The sequence below is a fragment of the Canis lupus genome, chromosome 38 (genome assembly GCF_003254725.2).
Source record: "Canis lupus dingo isolate Sandy chromosome 38, ASM325472v2, whole genome shotgun sequence".
Lineage (NCBI taxonomy): Eukaryota > Metazoa > Chordata > Mammalia > Carnivora > Canidae > Canis > Canis lupus.
Window position 1 is genome coordinate 20,708,798 of NC_064280.1, and position 25,033 is coordinate 20,733,830.

The following is a 25,033-nucleotide window of genomic DNA, read 5'->3' on the forward strand; positions in this document are numbered from 1 at the left end:
CTTAAGCAGCTCACAGTCTCTTGTGCTGTTAATAGGAAACAGGAGGAAGCAGAAGGCTCCCTGGGCAGACAGAGCCAACAGCTGGGACAGCCCAGCCGCCCTGGTTACGCTCATGAGGTTGAGTCAGAAGATGACTCTGATGCCCCTTCTTCTTGAGGGGCCTTGTGCTGGAACGTGCCAAAGATGCCCTCAACGTCTGGGTACATCTCTGTTTGCTCAACCAACCTCTTGGTTTGGTCCAACGTGGACATATACGGGGAGTGGAGAGAAAGGAGGGGAGCCAGGTATTGGTGGAAATCTGGAGGGAGAGAAGGGCTCTGGCCAGGGTAGGAGCCACACGTGGACTGGACGTCAAGCCGGTGGCTGGCAGGAGGGGAAGCTGTGAGGTTCACATTTACATGCTGGCCAAAAAAGAAGAAAAATTCCTCTGACTCACGATGAACACAGACTTGCCGTGGGCCACCGTGAGATTTTTCTTAGGATTTAGGGGGATACTGTAAATGGTCTACGTGCTCCTCTCCCCTGAAATATGTGGGGATCACAGGCTGGGGTCTGTCTGGACCAGCAACAAAGGATTTAGAGAAGTGTGCACCTTCCTCTCAAAAGTTTCCTTAATTTGGTTTTTCTCACGTGGAGCTGAATTTTTACTCAAACGGGAGTATCTATTGTACCCTGGGCAGGAGCCCTGGGTCTGGCAAGGGGCAGTACGTACGGGTGGCCAAAGGACGGGCAACAAGTTCATTGTCCATTGGAAGCCCTTAGGGACAGCTCATGAGGAAAAGGAACAGGAGCTGGGAAGTGCACAACTTGACAGCTGGGGAGGACGGGAGGGCCACTTCAGGCGACAGTTCCAATGCGGTCAGGGGACGGATGAATAAGCACACCTAGGACACGGAAGGAACCCGGCTCCCCCCGGCTTTGACACTGCAAGGAAGCTTGGCAACCGGCTATCACCTCCCGCACATGACCGGTTTGCCACTGTGCTGTCCCCAGAACAAGTAGAGGCGCAGACACGGGAAGCTACGGGGACACGTGCAAGAAATAGCAAGTCTGACGGGGATCTGATTTTAGGAGAAAAAAAAAAAAGCACGTAGGGAACAGATGGGAAGTGAAGCTGGAGGGATGGGTTGGGAGGTGCTTCCAAAAGGCGTCAAACAGGAGACCAAGGGGATGCGATCTTGGGTCTTTTACTGTGTAGAAGTCGGACAACCACTATGTGCATCGGAGCAGAGCTCAGGTGGCACCCTTGCTTTTTTTTTTTTTTTTTTTTGTCCCCACGAATGTGGGAGGACTTCTGACTGGAAGAGAGGAAAACCCTTCAGAGTTCCAGGGAAGGAGAGAGCTCACTGAGATTTCTCGTATTTTCTCTCTGAAAACATCAAATACTCCTTTATAACAACATTCCGTTTAAAAAAAAATTACATTACTTCTTTTATTTCTTTTCTGATATAACAAAAGCCACACATGCTCATTGATGAACATCCAATTTGATGAAGAATCAAAATGACTCCTCCTGTCTCTTCACCTAAAACCAAAGCCAGTTAATATTGTGACGCAATTTCATCGGAGTTTTCTTTTGTGGATTGTACATCATTACTGAATACCATATTTATATGACTTTATAACTTCTAATTCACTTAATATAAAACCATAAATACCATCTTATGTTATTTAAAATTCTCAGAGGCATCATTTTAAAGGCTTGTGATCTGTATGCGTAACCACACTCTCAAGGTTGGCCATTCGCGTCCTTTCTCTTGCCTCCTTCATGCTACACATTGTTGTGAGCAGCTTTTGTTCCCTTCCGAATATTTCCTTAGAACAGACTCATGAGAGCAAAATTCCCACGTCAATAGTATGGACTGTTTTTTTTTTATTTTTTTTAAGATTTTTTTATTTATGATAGAGAGAGAGAGAGAGGCAGAGACACAGGAGGAGGGAGAAACAGGCTCCATGCTGGGAGCCCGATGCGGAACTCGATCCCGGGACTCCAGGATCGCGCCCTGGGCCAAAGGCAGGTGCTAAACCGCTGAGCCACCCAGGGATCCCCAGTATGGACTGTTTTTAAGGTCATTGGCGCACCTCGTCGAATTGATTTACAACTCGGGGTGGGGGCGGTTCTTATGCATCTGACAACACATAACTCTTAAAACTAGAGTTTTTATTGAATGAAAGTAGTTTCTCCGCTTTGATGCCTTTCCTTTAATGACAAAGAAATATTTCGTATTTGAAGGAGAGAAAATTCTCCATAAAATTAGACTGCTGGGCGGTGAGAAAACACAGCGCCCAGGAAACCTAGTGCGCCCTCACCCTGGACCACCTTTGCTTCCTTTCCCCGTCTCCTGATCAGTGCTCCGGCCCTCCCTTCCCTGACTCCCCACCCCGCCCCGTCTTCTCTTGGCCTCTCAGATCCCGGGACAACGTGTGTCTGTGGTTATCCAGGGGGATCCCATCTTGTGTTTCCTAGTAAAGGACGCAAGTCCACACACAGAGGCTTCTGCACCCTTGCCCAGGGCTCTGGAAAGTACGGTTTGCAACGAGATGAGCGGTGCTTTCCAGATCCTCACGGCCTGTGTGTTTCTCATCATCCCCCCCCCGCCCCCCCCCCCCCCCCGGGAGGTAGTAGCTGGCTTTTGTTCCAAAGCCACCCGAGGCTGGTCCTTCTCCTCCCAGGACAAGGCGACTTCTCTAGAGCTAGTGCTGGGGAGACCACCAGTCCCTCGCACAGTCAAAACCCCCTGCTCCCTTTCCCTTCGGGCACAGCTCTGCTCCCAGACTCCTTCACCGCCCCCCTGCTGGCCTCCTCCCGAGCCTCCGAGCCTCCGCCTCTACCCCCTTCCCCTTACAATCTTCCTTGTTGGCTGCAGCAAAAGCAGGCCTTTCTGGAGCAAGATTCCTATCACCTTGCAGCTCTGTCCAAGCATCTCCGTTACTTACATGGGAAGTCGGTATCCAGGAGTGGGTCGATAAAGATATACCATAGGCTTTTTAACGGGCACTGGTGAAGCGCCGTAGGGGATGGGCCATGAGCTCTGCGTCTGGAGAGGGGAGCTGACCCAGACGTGGGAAGGGTCACGAGGCTCCAGCCCTCGCCTCCCTCCGGTTCTCCAGGCCTGCACGCTCCACAGGCAGAGCTCGCACTTGACGTGTTTCAAACTGAATTTACTCTCTTCTCCCCAAATCCAAGCTCTTTGTATAATGGTTCCACTATCCAGGTTCTCAAGACAGATAGATACGTGTCAGGAATATGGGGAGATCTGAGGGCAGGGGATTTTTGACTTGTAAGTGTCCATCTCACTTACTCACTTCTTTAGTTGTGTTTAAAGGCATAAAGGGGTGGCTCAGCCGTTGAGCAGCTGCCTTTGGCCCAGGTTGTGATCCCGGGGTCCTGGGATCAAGTTCCGCATCAGGCTCCCTGCAGGGAGCCTGCTTCTCCCTCTGCCTGTGTCTCTCCCTCTCTCTGTGTCTCTCATGAATAAATAAATGAAATCTTTTCTTTAAAAAAAAGAGCATAAAGGGGTACAGAAGCAAATAAGACACACACCCCCGCCCCCCGTTGTAAGCATGTAATAGTAGGGGAGATGCAGAGCTTCCTGGCCATTGCCACCTTGTCCACCCAAACTGTGCCTCCCAAGCCCGGGGCTCTCCAGACCCACCGCCTAGCTCAACCATTCACTTCGGGAGAAGCGGACTAGGACATCTCCACGCATTTTCATGAGTCTCCTCTACTTGTCTTCTACCAAAACCCAACCGATCCAGATTATTTTATTTATTTTTATTTATTTTTTAATTTATTCATGATAGTCACACAGAGAGAGAGAGAGAGGCAGAGACACAGGCAGAGGGAGAAGCAGGCTCCATGCACCGGGAGCCCGACGTGGGATTCGATCCCGGGTCTCCAGGATCGCGCCCTGGGCCAAAGGCAGGCACTAAACCACTACGCCACCCAGGGATCCCCCGATCCAGATTATTAGAAAGACAATATCTGTGTGTATCAAGAACTAAGGGTAAAAAACATTAACAAAAATCCCTGCCATCCGTGACTTTATAATCTGGGCCGAGAGAAACTGTCGTCTGACCAGATAATTTCCATATAATACGGTACGTGGCCAGACCTTGCGGGAGTTGCAGCCAACGCCAAGAGAAGGGGTCATCCAGGCCAACCACAGACTCAGGGAGACGCAGGGAAAGTGGGGTGAGGGGCGAGGAAACCTGCCAACTGGAACTTGAGTGAGGAGCAGTTAGTTCATAGCGGGGAAACCAGAATTTGAACCCAGGTCTGCCTGACTCCCCAGTTCATGTTTTTCCCACCATCCTGTTTCATGGTGGGCTCTCCAGGGATAGTCACTGAACCCAAGAAGAAACGAATGAATCAATGACTACATTATACTTCTTCCAGGGGAGAGAACTGCCGAAATGTCAGCCCAGATAGTAGCTTTGGCTGTAAGACCCCCACGTTCTTGGGGCACCTGGGTGGCTCGGTGGTTGAGTGTCTGCCTTCGGCTCAGGGCGTGATCCTGGGGTCCTAGGATCGAGTCCAACATCGGGCTCCCTGCATGGAGCCTGCTTCTCCCTCTGCCTCTGTCTCTGCCTCTCTCTCTCCGTGTCTCTCATGAATAAATAAATAAAAATCTTAAAAAAAAAAAGACCCCCACGTTCTGATCAGCTTAGGGACTTTCTGCAACAAAGCAGGGGGTTCTCAACATAGGAGGCGCTAATTCACTCCTACAACCTCTCAGAATTGGCTGGAGGTAAGATAGTCTGGAATTGAGGAGGGGACCCCCTGCTTTCGTCCACTCCAGCTCCTCAGGTCTGGTGTCCCGGGCTATGCAGACGATGGGAGAAGAAGCTAAGTAAGCCTTAGGCTCCTAGAGCTACAGCAAAGATTCCCATAGAATCCCACGCTAAACCACGCTGGCCCCGGACACTCTGGATAAGAAAAGGGATCCTAATCCTACACCACCTCCTCTGAAACTCGGTTCTGGAAGGAAGACGGCCAGGATTTCCAAGGCGTAAAGATCAGAGCAGGGCGCCCACATCCTCAAGCAGCTACAGGGGCTGCGCTCCCCGCCCCGAACCCCTGCTCCACTGGGTTTGCAGAGCAGATGCCTGGTGCCAGCCGCCCCCCTTCTGCGCTTCCTGCCCCCCAGCCCAAGCCTCTGCCTTCTGTTTCTGTGTGCTTGGCGCACACACGCAGCAAGCCTGGAGCTGGAGTGTGCCATCATTTCACAATTCAAAAACCCCAAATAAGAGACAGGTGGTGGGATTCTCCGAGGGAATGAAGAGAAGGCCTCCCAGCCCACGCCGTCTGAGTCTGGCTGCCCAGTGAAGAGCCCAGAGGTGGGCTGGGCTGAGGCTACTGTTCCAGGACGTTCTATCCAACCCCTTCCAGGCTGTTTGGTTCTTTGGTCCCAAACATTTCCACTCCTGTTTCCTTTGGCTCCTCCCCATTCTTGAGGAAAAGCCAAACTTACTTTGTACAATTAATGGAATCAATTTGTGGAGGAAGGAGTCAGCTCAATAAAATTACAATCATTTCTTTAGGAGGTTGTTATGAAAGAGGCCTTGGAAAGTCACAGACTCCTTGGTACCACTAGGATCGATCTGTGGCTCGAGACGCTTCATTGCCCACCTGGGAGTTACGTTTTATGACTCAGCTTCTCTGTGATGGATTAAGACGGGCTTGCAAATTTTGCCGCTGGGGCAAAGGATTATAGCTATTTCCTTTACTTCAAGGAAATATTTTAGGTTCATCGCATAAGCCAGCACCGGCAAACTTTTTTTTTTCCTTTTTTTCTGCAAGGTCCCAGATAGTAAATATTTTAGGCTTTGTGGGCCAAAAGGTCCCTGGCATAACTATGCAGCTTGGCCTAGGTAGCACAAAAGAAGCCATAGGCAATAGTAAATGAATGAGCAGAGCTGTGTGCTAATAAAACTTTATTTACAACACCAAGCAGCTGGATTTGGACCACCAATCCCTGATATAAACCATCTGTTCTGTGCAGGAGTCAGTTGGAGGAGGGAGGGAAGCTCACTGCCACCCTTAGAAAGGGAGTTGCTGCTTTGGTACGAGAAAAGTCTGAGGCCTCCGTCTTCTACCGTTATCTAAGTAACCTCAAAGGACACCAGAAACGACACTTCTAACATGATCCCCAGGGGGTTTGTACGCGTTACATCTGGAGACCACTGCACCTCAAACACCAGGCAAATTACGGACTCTGAGGTCTGAGGCCTGAGGCCTGAGACCCACAAGCTCCTGAGTGACACTGATGCTGTCAGTGGATGATGCTTTCATTAGCAAAGATCTCTTTTGGAGCATCCTCTACAAAACTCAGACCTGGGATGACCACAAGAGCTGGGGGGGGTTCCAGCAGCCCCCCACCAGCTACCCAGTTTCTTTACCCCAAAACAGATGACGCATGTGTAATACTGTGCTAGATGGAACACAAAAGCAAAAATACCTGACCGAGGCTCAGACCTTGGCTAAGAGGTTCTCACAATCTTTTTTTTTTTGGGGGGGGGGGGGGTACAAGAGGGGAGCTCACACACCTAAAAAATATTACTGAATACAAGAGTTCACATGGATGTCTAAGACAATGAGACATCAGTGAGGAAACCCTGGCGAATGCTATGGGTGTCTAGAAGGGATGCCCCCCCCCAACCCCATCCATCACAAAAGGAAGAACCAGGGGCTCCACATCCCGGGAAGCAGGAGCTTTGAGTCGGTTCAAGCGCAGAAAAAAATCCGGTGAATGTTGCCAGGCAGGAGCACCGAACCTGCCTCCTGGGGCCACGAGCTCAGGCCAGAGTGACTAATATAACGTGAGAAATTCTAAGGAAGTGAACATTGCAAGCGTGGAAGTGAGATCCTTGCTCTCGCAGCCGGGGGTGTGCGGCACACATGCGGATCTCTGGGCTCCCGAACCGTTCCCCCTTAAACCTGGCTGGGACCTGCACTCACGCTCCGCTGGGCAGGGGCATGGGAAGCCGGCGTCCCCCACAGCCGAGGCATCACCCCCAGGGCACAGAACCCCTGGGATGGCACCCAGATGGCCACCCAGCCAGCAGGCTACGCTCTCCCCAGTCCGGCAGCCACCTTCCTTTCCAGATCTCTCTTCCAGAACGCCTCAGCCGGATTGCCATTTGCTCCCTCCCTTCGACCCCACGTCCACGGGGGTCTTGTTCACTGGTCACTCGGTGTCCCTGGTGCTGAGGTCGGCTCCACCGAGAATGCCCAGTGGTGACGCACCTGTACCCCCACCCTCACCGCAGTCGAGGACCACCCAGACACAGGGCCGGGCCTTCCATCAGCACCCACCACCCTCCGGGCACCTCCGGGCACCTCCTTCCCCCCACCCCGAGCTCGGTTCTCCTTTCTGTTCCTTCCTGTTCCTGCCTCCTGCCTGCCACGAGCACTTGGGCTGGGATCATCTCGTACTTGCTCGCTTTCAGGTCCCCTGCGGAGCCCCCCACCCATCACAGGTGCCCAATAACCAGTTACCGCGGGGGCCTGGGGCCCTCGGCTCAGGGCGTGACCCCGGGGTCCCGGGATCGAGTCCCCCGTCCGGCTCCCCGCAGGGAGCCCGCTTCTCCCTCTGCCTGGGTCTCTGCCTCTCTCCGTGTGTGTCTTTCAGGAACAAATAAATAAAACCTTAAAACACAAAAACCAGCTCCTGCTTTTGTTAGTAGAGCTGCCTCACCCCGCCCCCCCCCCGGGCCCCGGAGCCCCCGCTGCTCTCTGGCCCCGGCCCCGGCGCAGCATCCCCGCAGCCAAGGCCGCCCGGTCCTGCGGGCAGACCCCTCGCGGCCGGAGGCTCGTTCAGGGCGGCGCGGCCCGGGTGCGTCTGTCCGGGTCCCAGCCCCAGATGCCCCGACGGACACCGCACGTCCCCCAGGACACGCCGAGGCAGCGCCGCGCACCGGACACGCGGCAGACGGGCGGGGGGGGGGGGCGGCTTCTAACGCACGAAGGGAAATCACGTTCCAGTTGGAAATACAAACTTTTCCTTTAAAGGAGAAGCTAACGCTGGCAGCGATGCTCCGCTGAGCGACCCGGGAGAGCCGTCCTGGGGGAGAGGGGAGGGAAGACCGCGTGAGTGACAAGTGGACGGGAGACAGACGGAGGAACAGGGAGCAGGGGGCCAGAGGGGGGAGCGGGAGGGGGAGGCGGAGGAGGAGGGAGGAGCGGAAGGAGGAGCGGGAGGGAGGAGCGGGAGGGAGGAGTGGGAGGGAGGAGCGGAAGGGAGGGAGGGAGGAGCGGGAGGGAGGAGCAGAAGGAGGAGTGGGAGGGAGGAGCGAGAGGGGGGAGCGGGAGGGAGGAGCGGAAGGAGGAGTGGGAGGGAGGAGCGGGAGGGAGGAGCGGGAGGGAGGAGCGGAAGGAGGAGAGGGAGGGAGGAGCGGGAGGGAGGGAGGGAGGGAGGAGCAGAAGGAGGAGCGGGAGGGAGGAGCGAGAGGGGGGAGCGGGAGGGGGAGGGGGAGGAGGAGGGAGGAGCGGAAGGAGGAGCGGGAGGGAGGAGCGGGAGGGAGGAGCAGAAGGAGGAGTGGGAGGGAGGAGCGGAAGGGAGGAGCGGAAGGGAGGAGCGGAAGGAGGAGTGGGAGGGAGGAGCGGGCGGGAGGAGCGGGAGGGAGGGAGGGAGGAGCAGGAGGGAGGAGCGGGTGGGAGGGAGGGAAGAGCGAGAGGGGGGAGCGGGAGGGAGGAGAGGGAGGGAGGGAGGGAGGAGCGGAAGGAGGAGCGGGAGGGAGGAGCGGGAGGGAGGAGCGGGTGGGAGGGAGGGAGGAGCGGGAGGGAGGAGCAGGAGGGAGGAGCGGGAGGGAGGGAGGAAGGAGCGGAAGGAGGAGTGGGAGGGAGGAGCGGGAGGGAGGAGCGGAAGGAGGAGCGGGAGGGAGGAGCGGGAGGGAGGAGCGGGAGGGAGGGAGGGAGGAGCGGAAGGAGGAGCGGGAGGGAGGAGCGGGTGGAGGAGGGGGAGGGAGGAGGCGAGAGGGGGGAGCGGGAAGGAGGGAGGGAGGAGCGGAAGGAGGAGTGGGAGGGAGGAGCGGGAGGGAGGAGCGGGTGGGAGGGAGGGAGGAGCGGAAGGAGGAGCGGGAGGGAGGAGCGGGAGGGAGGAGCGGGAGGGGGGAGCGGGAGGGGGAAGCGGGCGGAGGAGCCGGAAGGAGTAGCCGGAGGGAGGAGCGGGGAGGGGAAGAGGGAGGAGCGGGAGGAGCGGGCGGGAGGCTCACAGGAGCGGGGGCGGAGAGGAGAGGAGGGCGAGGGAGGAAAGGGAAGGCGCGGGTTAGCCCGGGTCCGGAGCACCCCTTAATGGCAGTAATGAGCCCCCCAAGTGTTCCCGCTTCGAAGCTGGGCTACTGGGTCCTCCTGGTAGGAGCCGCGGCGGCCCGGCCAGAAGGGAAACACGTGGTGGCGACCTTCTCCAGCACAGGAGGAAGCCTGGCCTGGCCGCCAGAAGAGGCCAGAGGGGCTGGGGGGGGGGGGGGCTGAGGTCGGCGTCGGCGTCGGCGTCGGTGCAGGTGGGGAGAGGCGGCCAGACGGGGCGCCACAGCCGAGGCCGCGGGGCTGAAATATTCATTCCCGAAACCGTCCCTGGGGCCTGGGTGTCTGGGGAAGAAAAGGCCGCAGGGAGGGTCTCTGGAAAGCAGAGCGGTGCGAGCCACAGACCAATCACGTCTGAGGAACCTCGTGTAACAGAGAAACCCCCAGTAACTCCGGGTTGGGTTAAGGGCAGCCCCGAGCTGTTCACTGGGGTCGGCGCACGGCGGAGGCCCGAGGCCCGCGAGGACCCCGAGGACCCGCATCAGGAGCCTGGGGGGGGGGGGGCTGTGCTGGAAGCAGGGGCGGGGAACAAATTAGTTTCAAGGCAATCTGTGGGAAGAAGGGGACCCCGCACGTTTACCGCCCCAAGGAAGTGCCGGAGAAATGGGGAGGAGGCTCCCCCTGGATAATAAGGGGAAGGAAGGAGGGTCTAATCCACGGAGCACCTGACAGTGCAAAGAAATCGCCTCCTAGAGGAGGTGAGGAAACACTGCCCCCTTCACCCCCGCGACTCCCGGGTCCACATCATTCATTCAGCAGGTTCTACAGACGCCGTGAGGGGGGGTAAGTCAAGTCAGGGGGTCCCCCTGGGCATGTGGTGGGTGCCAGGCCCCGGCCCGATGCTGGAGACTGCGGGCGGGAAGGAGACACGGTTTCTGCCTGGAGGGAGCTCCGGGCTGAAAAGTCTCAGGCCTGTGCCATGACTACAGTTCGAGGCTCATTAGTGGGATCCATTATGGGATCTGTTAGTGGGATCCGTTATGGGATCCATTAGTGGGATCCGTTAGGGGGATCTGTTAGGGGGATCCGTTAGTGGGATCCAAGTCTGCTAAGGGATGAACTGAGAGGTTCCCCTCGAGCCCAGATCCAGCCATGTGTGAGCCTGTCCCACCTTCCCCGCAGAAGCTCCAGGTGGCCACGCACCAGGGCCCGGGGCTAAGGGGGCATTTCTGTGCAGTAAGTACCCCGGGCTCGGTCCTCCCGCACGTGTAACTCCTCCAAGCCTCATGAGGACCCTGGTTTTAGTAGTTCTCCGAATTATTGTTGCTCTCTAAGCCACCCCAAAGTATTGCTGGAAGGAGGCAACTCATAAAAAAAATAAATGGATGAATGACATAGGAGAGATCCAGACGGATGTGGGAACCCCGAGATTCCAGGGGGTTCTGCAGGGACAGGGAAGGCGGGGTACCCGGGCGGCTCAGAGCGAGGGGACACCCCGGAGCGGCCCCTAACCTGGGCTAGCCACATCCAGGGCAGCAAGTGCCCGGAGCCCACTGACGCTGCCCATCGGCCCTCCCGGCCCATCAGACACATGTTCACCGGCGACATCAGCTCTCAGCACAGAACCCGTGGACTCGACGTGCCTTGGGACACCGGCCAGGTGGGCGAGGGGCTCTAGGGCGGCCAGACTGGCAGGGGGCGGTGACCCCTCCTGCCACCACCCCCCACCCCGGCTCAGGGGGTGACAGCTTCAGCGCTGGCCCGACTTACAGCCATAGGTGCAGAACATTCTCTGAGGAACAGGATCCTCGACGACAGCTGCCTCCTGTGTCTCCTCAACTGGCACAGCCTCTGCTTTAAGCCACAAGCCGTGGAACTTTCTAGAGCACGGAACTCCAGCCACTTGTAGATATCCCTTCATGGAGGAGGAAACAAAGGAAAGCAATGCCAGGTGACAAGCTTCGTGAAAATGGGCTCCATGCACAGTTTTCTTCCCTACCTGACGACTGTCAAACAGAAACGTCCCAGGTGTCCCAGGCGCCAAGGAGATCTCAAAGACATTTTGTTTCCGAGGGTTAGTTGTTACACCCACTGATGTTCATCGATTTAGAAATTAAAACGGAATTTTCGATGTATTATGTATTTGAAATGATAGTGTTTAGATTTTATCATTCATTTTAATGTCTTAAACATTGTTTTTATTTAATTATGATGATTATGTGTCCACATTAAGTCATGATTTTTTTTAAATAAAAATACCTATTTTTTAGAGAATAATAAGAGTGGAGTGAATTGTACAATTTAAAGAATCTCTTTGGTATCTGGCTCAATCAAACACAGATTCTCCTACCTGCTTCTGAATTAAATTTGTTGCAATATCACATATCACTTAACTTCTTGAAAACTCCACCATATAATCGTGGGAGAAAATGAGAGCGGGGGAAAAAAAAGCAAAGCATCTTAGGATTATCGTGAAAATACTCTTATTCTTGTAGATCCCCTGAGAGGGTCTCCTGAGCTCCCCGGGCGCCCAGGCGGCCCTGGACCCACCGTTCTGTGCAATCAAAGTAGGTCCCGCTTCTCCCTCAGACTGTCATCACCTTTCGTCGATGCCACCAGTGATCAGTGACCTGAGCGGTCTTCTAGAAGTATCTACACATACATGTAAATATAGGGATGTAGAGGTTTTTTAAATTAATCTTCAACAGTCAACTATGAGCACACTCTATATTTCACCTAGTTTTCCATTACGCGTGTTGGGGGGCGTTGCGTTTTAGTGTTTGTCACTATGTCATCTCTGCAGGCCTCTTGTACTCCACTAAATGGATCTAACAACACGTAGCTTGGTACCACGCCACGGTACGCAGGCGGGTTGCTGGACAGCCACGGTGACTTGCCACTTTCTTCAGTGAAGGACACAGGACTTAATGGGAATGAAGTGGCCACATGGAGCAAAAACCAGGTGTCACACGTATTAGCACAGCTTTCTTGCAGCTTCTAGTTTCCTAAGAAGCCATGCAGCTGAAGTCTTCAAAATTTGAGAAAATATCCCATTTTTTTGCCATATTACTGGGGTCACCCAGTATTATACTTGGGGCTTACCTCACTGTGCCAGAAAGACTCGTGTTGACAATCCCTGTGCCTATTTTTACAGGAATGTTTACAAACATCAACCTGTCTGGAAACACACCTGCTACCATCAGTGTCACATAACTGTGAGGCAAGAAGGCCGGATCGTAGTCCAAGTGTCCCCGGACAGTATTTCTGAAAACTATTTCCCTGTGGTGCTAAGTTAACGGAGATTAACCCTGTTAGGTCACAACTTCCCTGACACAGAAACACAACACCCCTCACCCGCAGGAAACCCGCCCCTCACGGGGATACTTTGGTCCAGTTACGTCGCACGCTCCAAATGCTAGAACTGATGCAGACCATGAGGGTTCACTTCCTCTCTCTGAGATTTACCAGCCATACAATCGTAGCTCCCACTCACTTGTAAAATGGAAGCAATGACACCTATCTCGTGAAGTTATTAAGAGCACTTCTAATTATCCAGGGGGGCCCGGGGGGCTCGGTTAAGCATCCGACACTTGATTTTGGCTCAGGTCATGATGTCAGCGTCATGACGTCGACTCATGTCCCCCCACCGCCCCCACATCGGCTCCTTGCTTAGGGTCTAGTCTGCTTGAGATTCTCTCTCCCTCTTCCCCTCTCCCTGCTTACTCATATGCTCTTTCTCTCTCTTTCAAAGAAATTAAATCTTTTCTAAAAAAAAAAAAAGTTATTTTAATTATCTATAGAGTGTGCCTACCACATAGTAGGTAGGTGTTCAATGCTTGACCATTGGTAACCTCCTTCTATTTCTATGAACAGAAATAAGACAGGAGACTGATCCTAGGTCCTGGACTGGGCTGGCTCTTCACTGAAAACCCAGGGGTGCAGCCTTTTAGGAAGCCTGGAGATCTAAGAGACTGGGGCAAGACAGGATGGTAGAGATTTTTTTTCAAACAAAAAGGATTTCGTGAGATGTTTGTCTTTGTCTGATTCAAAATGAGAGACACGTGGTCTGCTTTCCTCCTCCCTGGCAAGGAAAACGGGCACCAACACTCCCTGCCATCCTGTCTCGACTGTCCCGTCTGCCTCTGAAATCACCTGGGACAGTGTGGTTGGCACTTTTAGATCCACAGAACCTAGAGGAAATCCACCAGGTTTGGAGGAGCCCCTCAGGTGAGGATGAGAAATGAGGGACTTACTCCTGAACAATTCTCGGGAGCAGAACCAGCGTCTGCAATAATTACAGGACGGATGTGTTACGACCTCGATTTACAGATGAGGAAACTAAGGTTCCTGTGGCGAAGGGGCAAGGCCAGCGGCTTCACAGGGATGGTCTCGCAAGACAGACAAGTCCTCGTTAACTGTAATTTAATGATTGTCTGAACCCAATACTGTAACCAAAATCAAAATCAAGATTCTTCAGAAAATCATCCCCGCACTAGACACAGAAGTTAAGAGTGGCGGGACACCAAAGCCAAGATTTAATTAGTTTGGGAATTACAAATTTTATTGTCTTATTTAATTAGTATTTGATTATATCAGTTATTGAGATGAATAGGTTGTTACAATTTATAGATGATTATTTTGAATAATGAGTAAATAATGTCATGGTAATTTATCCAATGACATTTCTAGCTCCCAGGGGGTGTCAGGTGCTACATGTGAAGGAAACTTGTCCCTTGGCCTCAAAGAAGGTATAAGGCCTATCACATGATATAAGCTATAACCATATACGTATTTGGGTTGGTGGGGAAATAAGATAGACAAGAATAAGGTGCTAAAAGAAGGAGACATGCAGCCAGTGGGGTGTTCAGGGAAGGCCTGAAGGAGTGAGGCACCATTTAGCTCCCTCTTGAAATATAAATAGGATTTTGCCAGCCTCGGAAGAGAAAGATGGCAGGTTCAGGAGGCTACAGGCTTAATCTGGCATGAGGGATGCTCTAGAGGGGAGACAAGGGGCAGAGAGGACCGACCAGATCCTGGCCTAGAATCATGGCCTCAGGAAGGAAGAGAAAGAGATAATAATGTGGAGAGAATTGAGGGTTGGCCAGTGGCTGGCTACAGCAGGGAAGAAGGGAGGGATCAGAGAAGCCTGAGTTTCCAACCTGCACTGTGACCAGCAGCATGTCACTATTCATAAAACCGGGGCAAACCGGAAGAGGAACTGGTATGTAAGGGGAGATGGTGCGTTTGGTTTTGAACATAAAGAATTGGTTGCCTTAAGGGGGGTGGTTCAGTCAGTTAAGCATCAACCCCTGATTTTGGCTCAGGTCATAATCTCAAGATTGTGAGATCGAGCCCCACATTGGGCTCTGCGCTGCGCACGGGGTCTACTTGGGATTCTCTCCCTCCCTCCCTCCACTCGTCCCCGCCCTAAAGAAAAAGAACTGGCTTCCTTAAGATGGAAAGAGATAAACACACCAGGCAGAGAGGCAGAAATTTGGGTCTGGCGTTCCAGAGAATTGGGTGTTAGAGATAAATGTTTGACCATCAAATGAATGAAGGAGTAAATGAGGGCTGAGGCAGACGAAATGATGTGGGAATAAGGAAGAGAAGAACAAGGAAGACAACCCGTGGGGCCCATCTGCCTTGAGTGGGGGCAGAAGACCAACCTCCCCAGGTGAGACCCAGAACAACTCAAAAATAGTTCCCCCTCCCAGAACATCAGGAGCCCCCGATCTCCCCCAAATCCCTTATTTCACAGATGAAGAAAACTCAGGCCCAGGCGGCTGATGTATCTGAGGCCTCACAGCTGCCAAGCCGTAACTAGATGGTTACGTGACCCCTGGGAATTAGCACTGCCTTGGCGACGTAGCCTTGCACGTGCACCACAGGACACGGCCGGACTCAGAGAAGCCTGAGAACCAACTGGAAACTTGTTTTATCTCCGCTACGTGAGTCCAGCACTGTCACTGTGCCCCACCACATAGTCAGCTCAGGGTTCAAACTGCATCTTACTCATCTTGCCACGGACCCTCTGCACCGACTTTTCCCCAGCACCGTCTCTGCCACCAGTATCATTACAGGGTAGAAAAATCAGCGACAATGTTCTTCTGAACGTGCACGTGACCGTAGGCCTCTAGAGCTGAAGGAGCTTGGCAGTTTGTCTCGCATTAGTGCAGCCTCCATGGAAACAGACCCCGGGAGGTTCGGTGACCAGAGGAGCTGTTGGTAGTAGAGCCCAGACCAAGATTCCAGTCTCCCGTTTCTTTCCATTTCACTACCAACCTTTAATGCAAGAGACTTCTTAACGATTTATGTATTTATTTGAGGGAGAGAGAGAATGCGAGTGGTGGGGAGGGCAGCGGGAGAGAGAGACTCTGAGGCCGACTCCCTGCTGACCGCAGAGCCCGATCCCAGGGCCTTGAGATCATGGCCTGAGCCGAAGTCAAGAGTCCGATGCTTAACCATCTGAGCCACGCAGGCGCCCTGCCAGAGACTTATTCCCAAGACAAACTCTTTAGTCTCTAATTTTTCCAAATGTATGCAATGAAGCCCTCTCCTCTAAAGATACTTCTTTAAAAAGGAACTCCATGGTCCAAAAAATTTGTGGAGGGGCACTTGGGTGGCTAAGTGGTTGAGCGTCTGCCTTCGGCTCAGGGCATGATCCTGGCGTCCTGGGATCGAGTCCTACATTGGGTTCCCCAGAGGGAGCCTGCTTCTCCCTCTGCCTCTCTCTGTGTGTCTCTCACGAATAAATATGTAAGATCTTTAAAAAAAAATAAGAATGCTTTTAAAAAGAAAAAGGTTTGTGGAGTGCTATAAGCTACCCCTCTCTTGGACGGCCAAGATGCTTATTACCATATTAAAAGATCTTGGCAAGTCCTACAGGAAAGAAACCTGGGTCATTCTCTAAGAATATTTCCCCAGCTTATTTGACCGCAGAACTCTGGCCCTTGCCCTGCCCCTGCTGTTATCTATTTAAAAACCCACAGGTTTCCAAGGATTGTACTTTGGGAGACACCATCCCTGTCTAATTAGCAAGAGTTCTCTGGTAGGTCCCAAGCATAAGTGTCAAGAAGCCTGGGAACCAGGTGGGGAAGCGACAGGAGGCAGAGAAGGATGGAGGAACGACAAACAGTCCTAGTGTCTTCTGAGCCATCCGCTGTGCCCACAGCAAAGGGTGAAACATCTACTTGAGAAATTCTGACTTGGGGTCCTGGTCAGAAGCATCAGACACTGGTCTCCAACGAAGAGCTCTTATGGGGAAATGGTGCTCACCCCACCCATCACCAGCATGCAGGCTTCACTGGGCTTCCGCACCGTTACCAGCAATTAGCTCTCCTTGTGTCCTTTCCAGTTCCTTCCACAGCCACTCGGGCTTTTTTCCTCGCTCACTCTGCCACCGTGGTCCAAAGCCAACCACATCTGGATGATTGAGAGCAGCCTTCTAATGGGTCTTCTGACTCAACCCCTTCTCCCCGGCCATGTACCTTACAGGCTACAGTCACATTAATCTTAAAACAACACATGATCTGCTCCAAGACAAAAAGGAATTTCCAAACCCCACAACACCCAAAGCTCCCCTTCATGTATGAAAACACTCCTGTGCAATGCTGTTTCTCCATGCTCCCCGGTGCACATTTCTACCCCTGCAGGCGCCCGGCCCCTCTGCTAGCTGAACCAGCCGGCCACAAGCACTGTGGCTGCCAAGGCGCCACGCCTCCTGCCCTCTGCTTCCTGCCTGTCCGATTCAATCCAGTCTCGTGCCACTTTGGGCTCCAGGGCACTGCTGTACCAGCGCCTCCGTGGGCTCTTGTGCTTCCAGACGCTGAGCACCCAGCCCCGCACACACTCGCATGGCTTCAGTGTTTCCTGAGTTTTCTGATGGGTATTAGACTCAGGAAGAAAAAAAAGATCAGGCCTTAATACATTCAAGGCACTTAGTAAGCATTCAAAAACACTCTTGCTGAATAAAGGAATTAATCCACGCTGACCTCAGAACTACAAGTTAAGCAGAAAACGTCACGTCTATAAAACACTGGGGGAAACTAACCCTTTCCTGGGCCTCAAGGCATTAAAATGTTTCTAGCTCAGTTGATCTTGAGCTTCCTCTTTTATTAAAAGGAAGACAGATTCAATCCCATCCTGAAGGACCCAGTGAGTTTTTGTTCTTTTTCTGGAAGACAGAGCTGTGCTTTCCACCACCTTCTCACAGGGGAGAGTCTAGCTTGACCATATCCCGTGATATTTAAACAGGAGCTCCACATTTTCCAAAGGTCTGGCCAAAAGAGTGTTCTTCTCAAGAAGAACATTCTCTATTGAAAATTGTTTCTTCATTCATTCCCTGATTTATTCAACAAACACTTGGCGAGCAAGGCCTTGGGATGCAGAGGTGGTTAAGAGACAACCATGAGGCACCCACGGTCAGACCCTCTTTTACTCAAAGTGCATCAGAAGAACACCTGCAACAAAATCCCCTGGGGGAGGTTGTTTCAAAGGAAAATGCAGGTTCCCCGGATGCTGCACAGAAAAGTTCTTATTCGGGCAGCCCGGGTGGCTCAGCGGTTTAGCGCCGCCTTCAGCCCAGGGCCTGATCCTGGAGACCTGGGATCGAGTCCCACATCGGGCTCCCTGCGAGGAGCCTGCTTCTCCCTCTGCCTGTGTCTCTCTGCCTCTCCTTCTCTCTGTGTCTCTCATGAATAAATAAATAAAATCTTTAAAAAAAAAAAAAGAAAAAGAAAAGTTCTTATTCACTGGTGGAGCCTGGGATCTGCATTTGTAAAAATCCCTCCACGTGATTCTGATGCACACTCAAGGGGAGAGCCCCACTGGCCAGCGGAAAAGACGGGCTGCTAAGGAGATCCTTATAAAATGTGATGCCGGCTTCCAGCGAAAGGGAAGTTCACCATGTGTAACGGAGGCGAGCGGAGAGTGACTAAGTGGTGGGGAAGGGTTAGGTGTGGGGTTAAGGGAGACCTGCGTGCAAATCGCCGTGTGATTCGCGCCACGTGTCCTCCTAGATAAAATAGGAAAACAGAAAGATACCCACCCCACACAACTACCACGAGGCTTCCACAAGGTTATGCAGAGAAAGGGCTTTGCCTAAATCTTGGTACACACTAAACACATCACCCTGAATTCATCATGATTGTTACTGTAATTACTAAAACATTTGAAAGAGACCCGGGGAGATCAGAATGTCTTTGCTGAGAAAAACTGGAGTCTGAATTTAGTTTAAAAGCAGTGTCCCCAAACATGAGAGACTCCTAACTCTGGGAAATGAACTAGGGGTGGTGGAAGGGGAGGTGGGCGGGGGGTGGGGGTGACTGGGTGACGAGCACTGAGGGGGGCACTTGATGGATGAGCACTGGGTGTTATTCTATATGTTGGCAAATTGAACACCAATAAAAAATAAATTTATAAAAAAAAAAAGGCAGTGTCCCCAAGTGTAAGTTGCCACCTACAAAATTTCCAGCATTTTAAAAATTTTGTATCTATGATTCTATCATTTGAAACTCTTAATGGGAGTGGGAACCAAGTTCTGCTGTGTAATTTCAGTGCCTGCCTTTTCATTTGTGTTCACCGCTCTACAAATGCCAAATGAGAGCCAGATCAAGTCAAGAACCAATCTACAAACAGAGGACACGCGGGGGGTGGGAGGGGGCACTGAGTCACCGAATGGCACCGGGCAGTTCAATCTGCTCACCGTAGACGTCAGTGCCACGTTCATGCTGTGAGCAGAAGTGTGATGTGGACTCTGACTTCTCACATACCAACACCTCCTGGTTTGTACGCAGAAGCCCAAGGCATAAATACACAAAGCAGAATGGTCCTGTCCCTCATTCTCTTAATTTTAATGTCACCACCATGCTAATCTTATCCTCCAGTGAATAGACAATTAAACAAATTATCAAATGATACCTTATTAAAACTGACATCTGGGGGCGCCTGGGTGGCTCCGTCAGTTTGAGCCACCGACTCTTGGTTTCAGTTTTCTTGGTTTCGACTCACGATCTCAGGGTCACGAGATCCAGTCCCATGTCGGGCTCCACACGCAGTGCGGAGTCTGCTTGCCACTCTCTCTCTGTTCCTCCCCTGCTCGTGTGTGTGCTCTCTCAAATAAATAAATAAATACTGACATTTGACCATTTCCTACTTTTAGTGTTTGGTTAAGTATGAGATTTTATTTTCCTGAACTCATAAACCCCTGAGACTATCATTAACAATTTAGCATACTTATCCTGATGGGCATTTTCTGCATGCATATTAATTACATTTAAATTACACTTGTTTCAGACCCAAATGACACATAGACCAAGCCCTGAGGCCACATGGTTCCACTCTATCTTTACCCTCCACACTAATGGTTCGTTTCAACTAACCACATCATTTGACCAGTAAAATAATGTTTTCAATTTATTTTATTGAGTTCATAGTTATATTTGATTTCATTTATAAATTTGGTTTGGCTTTATAGTTGCAGGAGAACTATAAGCACAAGAAGTGTAAACCTATTGTCATGTGTATTCATATTTTAATGACATCTAAATAATCAATTGTCCTGAGGAACTGAAAAAAAATCCTATAAAATATGTCTATTATATATTGTTCAGATTTGAGTAACATCAAACTGGATAATCCCAAGAGAAGATGTTTAGAGAGCTAAGTTTATCCCATGAGCACCTGCCTCCTGTGAAAAGCCTGCTCCCGGCCTTTTCACCAAGAGTAAGCAGCAGAGAATCTGCTCCTTCAGAGCCCCACACCCAAAGCCACCCCTGCAGGATGTCTGTTCCATACAGCCTTCTGTACCATTTTGTTAACTTCCCAAAGCCCCCTACATTGGTATCAGCAAAGCTACTAGTCTGGTGGGGGGCAGGGGGGTGGAGGTGAGGTGGTCAAGAGACTCTCCTTGGAACACCACTCACCTCGCCCTTGAAGCCACTTGCCTGGCCCTAAGAGTTGTGGTTAGTGGTGGTGCTGGGAATTGCTGAGTTCTGATCAAAGGAAAGGACGTGGGTCTAGACGTCACCATGCTTCATCAACACTCTCATCTAACCCTCATTTATTCAGAAGGAAGTGTTGGAACCCCCCATGATCAGTGGGATGGATGTTCTTCCCTAATGCTGATTGCTGGATCACTCAGTAGAAACTACAATAACCTCATCACAGGGATAGATTTGGGTGTATTTTTGAATAGCATCACAGTGTTTCTCCAACGGCCCTACGGAACTGGGGCTGAGTAAATTTGGGAACAAATCAGCGATGACAATTATGGCTGATACTCCTATAAAGGGCTGGATGAAGAACCTTTAGAGGCTCTGAGCACTGAAGTATTAGAGCACCTTCCCCACTCCCACCCCACAAAGTACTTTGTTATAAAACACACACACGCACACACACACACTAAAATATAGCATTAAGTATAACAGTATTCAATACAGTTTCTATTCCTTTTCATTATGACTTTTTCAATACTTCTTTGGAAAACCTAATATCAGTTTATTTCCAAAAGAAATTGGAGGTACCCCAGCTCGTGCCTTAATCACCTTTGCACAAAGCAACATCGTAAGTGTATCTAGACTTTCCACATGCACCATCTCCCTCAAAACCAGGACTCGTGTGTTACGCGGAGTCTGCAGATAACAAATGTGGAGCCATTTGTAAAGTGTCAAACTCTTTTTTTTTTCCTATTTACCTAAGAACTTCGCCAGACTTTTCCTTGCCCTGCTCAACTCAAGTGAGGACTTAGATCTTAAACACTGAAAGTCCTTTCAAGATTCATACTACTTGAGAAGTTTGGGCTGAAAATGAGAACTTCGGCCTATTTTGGTGCTCCTTCCATCTCCTAGATTGCTCTGCCCAGGGCGCAAAGCTCCTGGTAGTAGGATCATCAGGAAGTACAAAGTCATTTGAAGTTTCACAGGATAACTTTAGACACTCTGAGTGTCTTTGATTGAAGACCCATCATAAATGCTGGCAACTACATGATCAATTAGAAAATGAAAGCCAGGAGACCTGGTATCCTAGAGCTAGAATTTCTTCGAGCTAAGCATACAGCACAGCAGAGCCCCTCTTTTTTCTGGAAGAAGTGGGGTGCCTGTGGGCCTTTGTAAAGGGGCCAAAGTTAGCACCTGAAGTCATGAAAATGAGGGAGGCAAGTAAACATCAGAAAGTTGTGAAGAGATAATAGGAAGGCCATCGATCCTTGGCCTTCTATCCTGCAAAAACAAAGTTTACCACCAAAAGCACAGGAAAAGAGTTAGAAAATAACTTTTCATACTCCTTTGAGGGATCCACATAAGTCTAGAATTTACATCCTAGCTTGACATCCCCGTGGTAATGAATAGCTTTTAAAAGGTTTAAAATTTTTTTCACCTCTAAGTATGATCTAAAGCAGCAGTTAATTTGCTTCTTATGTGACACTGAATGTTCAAATGAGAATTTTTTAATAATTGTTTTAAATGAAAGCTGCTTCAAAGAAGAGTGAGCACTAGTGTGCGAAGGGAAGGTGAAAGGTAAGCACTTCTATCCCCAGAGGTCTGAGCAAACGCATGAGAGAAAAAGCATGATCCGAAGAAAGACACCAGCTCTGCCCATCGTCAAACCAGGAGAAGCCAAATCTGGGGCTGTATCCTGAAACCTGAATCGACTAGTCATTGGTCTCTGGGAATAACCATTCTCTACTCACTGCTTTTTAAAAAATTAGCCCTGTGTACATTGTATACTCAGTGTACCAAGTGTTCACATGTGACTTTATTCCTTCTCATTTGTACTCACAGAGACATTCATTCGTTCCTTTCTTCAATTTCCACCGTGCAAGAGAAGCAGGAACTGAGTCCAGTATGTCTGATAGTGAGCCCAGTGCTTACACCATTTCTCCAAAACCTGGCTCTCTGGACATCCTGATCTTACAGAATAACCAAGTAATAGAAGTCTATTGAGCTCCTTTACATCCTCAAAGACTATAGTATATGAGGCTTCAGTTACAGCCCTCTAAGAATTTTCCCAGCAACAAATAACGCTATGTGAGGCAAATCATGAGACCTTAATAGAATATATATTGATAGCTCAGCAAATACTTATGGATTATGCCACAAGGTGACTTATAAAAATTACCTAAGACATTTTCCTTGCTAAACTACATGATTGTGACCCAAAGAACCAGGGATTCCAAAAGGAAGGTCTGAATTGGCCAGAGGATCTGAAACTCAAGCTGACCTTTAGAGGAGGGTGGCATTTAGCTAACATGAGAGGACAGAAGAGGATAGTCAGAGCACATGGTAAGAACTACAGTTGAGACTGCAGTGATCGAAGACCTAGCTATAAAAGTGAAAATGGGAGAATGGGTGCTGGTATGGACAGTGATTAGCATACTTGAACAAGAAGATAGAGAAATTTCATATTGCCCAGATGAGAATATTGAAATGCAGACAGGTCTAAAAAATACTTGCATAAAGTCCAATTGCTAATGTGGCAAAGTTAAAATTAAAAACTAAACACCCCCAAGATGAATAATCCAATTTAAAAATGGACAGAAGACATAAATAGACATTTTTCCAAAGAAGACATCCAGATGGCCAATAGACACATGAAAAGATGCTCAACATCACTCATCATCAGGGAAATGCAAAACAAAACCACAATGAGGTATCACCTCATGCCTGTCAGAATGGCTAAGGTCAACAACACAAGAAACAATGTTGACAAGGATGGGGAAAAGGAAACCCTCATGAACTGTTGGTGGGAATGCAAATTGGTGAAACCACTCTGGAAAACAGTATGGAGATCCCTCAGTAAGTTAAAAAAAGAGCTACCCTACAGACGCGCAATTGTGCTACTAGGTATTTACCCAATAATACAAAAATACTCAAAGGGATACATGCCCCCGAACATTTATAGCAACACTACTTACCAGAGCCAAACTATAAAACAGCCCACGTGTTCATTTGTTCATTGATTGATGAATGAATAAAAAAAGATGTCACACACACACACAATGGAATACTACTTGGCTATAAAAAAGAATGAATCTTACCATTTGCAGTGATGTGGATGGAGCTAGAGAGCATAATGCTAAGTGAAGTAAGTCACTCAGAGAAAGACAAATACACATGATTTCACTCATATGTGAATTTAAGAAACAAAACAAATAACCAAAGGGGGGGGAAGAGAAAGAGAAAGAAAATAAAAACCAAGGGGAAAAGAGAAAGAGGGAGAAAATAAAAACCAAGAAACAGACTCTTAACTGTAGAGAACACACCGATGGTCACCAGAGGGGGCGGGTGTGGGGGGGGATGGGTGAAACAGGTGAGGGGGATGAAGGAGTGTACTGTTGTGATGAGCACCGGGTGTTGTATGGGAGTGTTGAGTCATTATATTGTACACCTGAAACTAATATTACACTGTATGTTAAGTGGAATTTAAATAAAAACTTAAAAAAAAAGGGTGACGGCACTGGGGGTTATTCTGTATGTTAGTAAATTGAACACCAATAAAAAATAAATTAAAAAAAAAAAGCTTATTCTTTTAACCTGAACTATCCCACTCTTGCTACCACACTATGATTTTAAGCGAGAATATTTGTGTGTTACATTAGTTAAACAAATGACTCTCCTTTCAGGTGATAGTTATTATAATTTGAATGATGTGACAAAGAGATTTCCCAAATATCTGCTAGTAAGCTGTTAAATCAGTCTTTACCAATCGTTTTAACCACTTATAGCAAAAGTTTTGCCTCCATTACCTTTAATAAATAAGATATTATTCATTATTATTTATTTATTATTATTATTAATTATTATATATTATTCGTTAGGGTACAATAGCAACAGTTATCTGAAAAGTAAAAATAATTTTTAAATAGAAATGCTCACCGTTATAACTATGATACGAGGTCTGCCTCCAAATAGAAAGGAAGCCAGAATGAAATCAAAACGCTGGAAATTTGGGATTTGAGACTTCATTCTGCAGAGCAGTTTTCAGCTCACAGCAAAGCTGAGCAGACACTAGAGCGTTCTCATATACTCCCTGCGCCCCAAACACGCATCCAGCCTTCCCTACGTCAACATCCTGCACCATCGTGTTACATTGTGGGGCCTGAACTTACGACCCTGAGATCAAGACCTGAGTCGGATGCCCGACCGATTAAGCCACCCGGGCGCCCCAACAGTGGTACATTCCTAACACTCCGTGAGTTTACGCTGACACGTCATTATCACCCAAAGTCCATAGTTGACATCAGGCTTCATTCCTGGTGTTGCACATTCTGTGGGTTTGCACAAAAGTATAATGACATGTATTTGCCATTTAGTATAATACAGAATAGTTTCACTGCCTTAAAAATCCTCTGCGCTCTTCATGTTCATCTCTCCCTCCTCGCTAACCCCCAACAACCACTCATCCTGTTACTGCCTCCATAGTTTTGCCCTTTCCAGAACGTCATGGAGTCGGAACCACACAGAATGCAGCCTTTTCACATTGGCTTCTGTCACTTAGTCACATGCATTGAATGCTCTTCCTTATTTTTTTTTTTTTTCGCGGCTTGGTGGCTAATTTCTTTTCACTGCAAAGTAATATTCCATGGTCTGAATGGACCACAGTTTGTCCAGTTCAGTTTATCCATTTGGCGATTGCAAATAAACCTGCTATAAACATCACAAATATCTGAGGCAGGTTTCTGTGTGGACGGACATACGCTCTCAACTCATTTAGGGAAATACCAAGGAGCATGATTTGTAATCATGTAATGAAGGATCATAAACATCTAAAATCTTGTTGGTCTTCTTGATC

At 49.7% G+C, this 25,033-nt stretch overlaps 1 protein-coding gene across 4 annotated transcripts in view; it reads right to left on the reverse strand.

Moving 5' to 3' along the window:
- DDR2 (discoidin domain receptor tyrosine kinase 2) overlaps positions 1–25,033 on the reverse strand; it is a 150,000-nt gene that overhangs the window by 116,185 nt on the left and 8,782 nt on the right. For 2 of the 4 annotated variants that reach the window (XM_025420883.3, XM_025420882.3), the window contains exon 2: positions 11,018–11,162. The exons of the other annotated variants lie outside the window; for them this stretch is intronic. In XM_025420883.3, coding sequence (XP_025276668.1) covers positions 11,018–11,023 — 6 coding nt within the window. In that variant the 5' untranslated portion in view covers positions 11,024–11,162. The remainder of the gene's footprint in view (positions 1–11,017; positions 11,163–25,033) is intronic. 4 annotated transcript variants of the gene reach the window in all.